At 38.8% G+C, this 2,449-nt stretch overlaps 1 protein-coding gene across 1 annotated transcript in view; it reads right to left on the reverse strand.

Annotated features, from left to right (window-relative positions):
- Positions 1-570: 570 nt before the first annotated feature.
- Positions 571-2,449, reverse strand: part of LOC107702534 (UPF0472 protein C16orf72 homolog) — a 17,359-nt gene continuing 15,480 nt past the window's right edge. The window contains exon 4 of the mRNA XM_016504883.1: positions 571-1,716. Coding sequence (XP_016360369.1) covers positions 1,475-1,716 — 242 coding nt within the window. The 3' untranslated portion in view covers positions 571-1,474. The remainder of the gene's footprint in view (positions 1,717-2,449) is intronic.

A 2,449-nucleotide genomic window follows, 5' to 3' on the forward strand; every position in this document is an offset into this window, starting at 1 on the left:
AAAGGAAAATCTTTATAAGTTTTGTTACAGTTTTAATGGTGCTGGATCTGTAATAATGTTACATGATTTAAGTTTTTTCAAAAGAAATTAAAGAATTTAAAATTATTTTAGATGACACCTGCCAAACACATTTCAACAACTCGAAGAAACAAAGAATTGTCAGTGTTTTGATATTGGATTCCTTCAGTTCTTTCCACACAACTAATTTCTTTGCATTTTTAGTTCTACAAAACCCTATTAACAACGCTTTACATTTCCATTATGCTGGACATGACGTGTTAAAAACAAAATTGTTGGATTGTAGCTAGTATTGTGGGGCTGTAGCATCTCCAGCCTATGGAGGCACATTCATTGAGTGTTCAAACACAGCTGAACACATGGGAACAAGCAATCATTTTGAAAGCATTGTTATTGGCAGCTGTTGTTCAGATTGTCAAATGGAACAGTAACAGATTGTACTTTTTATACAACAGAATGTGCATTCAATATATTAGCATTTTAATCCAGTTTAATGAAAATCCTATTTGCTCTGAAATGTGACTCATATGACAAAGGTAGCAGAAAAAGAGGTAGTTAAAAGCTTGATTTCTTTAATGCAAGAATCATTATTGTACATTAACAATTCAATGGTCTCTGCACAGCTTTTTTTTTTTTTTTTTTTTTACAATATGTACCACAAGTCTATGTCAGCACCTACAGGTATTTACATTACATAATGTTACGGTGGAGACAAAGGTGCTGGGGAAAAGAGTGACAAAAGAGGATGAATGGAAAAAAAGATGGATGCTCAGGAAGAATGAAGGGAAATTACTGAAGTAAGAGTGATTGAGAGATGTGCATGACAGCGGACGTATGGCTATCACAGTCACACTTGTGCCTGCTACTACTAGAGCAGAATTAAGAGAAGGGGGGGGCATCATGAATAACATTGACAATAATATTAAAATAAAACATTTGTTGCTTTTCAAAGCCGCAGTGTGGTAACTGAGAGCTGGGGCAGTGACAGGTGCTGGAGGAAGAGGCAGGTACCAAACACTCTAACACAAAACTCATCAGTCATACACTCACACACATCAAGTACTTGTATACACGCGCAATCATACAGACATTGCTCATTATGTTGCGAACATGCACACAAAAATGTTTTCTTGTTCCTGTATCCGATCGCATCTCAGTTCAGCTGTAACACAACCTTACATGCACACAATCAGCTCACGCAGCAATATAGTGAATGAGGGTTGTGTGTTTGTCGACAGGATCCTATGGAAGGGCACTTAGGCCTCTGCACTGAACACCGTCTCCCACCGATCAGCTCAACTGGGCTCTGTAGACCAATCAGAGAATGTGCTGGGCTGTGGGGAGCACTGTTATTGGCTGCTTTTATTTCCTGGTCTGAATAAAGATGGGAGGATGACTGAAGAGTGGCATTTTTTCACGTAGTTTGCTGTTGTTGTTGTTTTGTTTTCTTAAGAGCTCAGATCATCCTATTGCGTTTGTGAGTGGGCGAGTCTGTTATGACATCATTGCACTGTGCGGAACTTCGTTTCCGAGTTCCGTTGTCAAGGTGGAGCGCCATCTCCTCGGCAATGAAAGTGTTGAGGTCCACATCGTGGAGACCATTTCTGCGGCGACTAGGGGCGGAGCTGGCACTCAGGTGTGTAGGTGAACCTGGGGCTCCGGAGCGCATACTGATACTCGCCATGGCTCCGCTTAGACCTTGAACATGCAGGTAGAAAAACAAATACGAAATATAAATATCTTAAATATACATTTCACAACCCCTAATTAATCAAGACAACAACAGGCAACATGCTTCCACTATATGTATATCAAAAATTGTTTATAAATAGGCCCGCACATGACATGCGGGGGAAAAAAAAACAAAAATATATATATATATATATATATATGTATGCAACCAACAACAACAACCAACTGACCAATGAACATATGACCAACTACCTCTCATTTAAAAGAACCAAAAGTGCTCTTTCTGCCCTCCTTACAGGAGACAAACTGTTCAGCAATCTTTTTTCTGTTTACCCTGTCCAGCTTGTCTTTATGTACATTGCACACAGCAACTGGCCACATCCTCACATACACCCTAATCAAAACGGGAAACACAATTGTAAATTGTGGCCATGAGTAAATGAAAAGGTAAATTAATAAAACACTTTTGCCCGCATTTCATGTGCAGGGCTGTTGAAAAAGGAACTATCATCAGTGATTCCAGTTTTTGTGCTCCGAAAACCTTACCTGTATTGGGCAGTATGATTTCTACGAACAATGCCAGAGGCCATAGAGCGAGCTGCTGTGAAAAAGTGTACAACGCATATTGCCCAAAGCAAGGAAGCGCTTTATATTATTCGCTTCAAAGAATATCATAAGACAAATTTCTTTGCTGTTCTTTATATATATATATATATATATATATATATATATATATTAC

Source organism: Sinocyclocheilus anshuiensis, unplaced genomic scaffold (genome assembly GCF_001515605.1).
Source record: "Sinocyclocheilus anshuiensis isolate Anshui unplaced genomic scaffold, SAMN03320099.WGS_v1.1 scaffold218, whole genome shotgun sequence".
In the NCBI taxonomy this organism is placed as follows: Eukaryota; Metazoa; Chordata; class Actinopteri; order Cypriniformes; family Cyprinidae; genus Sinocyclocheilus; species Sinocyclocheilus anshuiensis.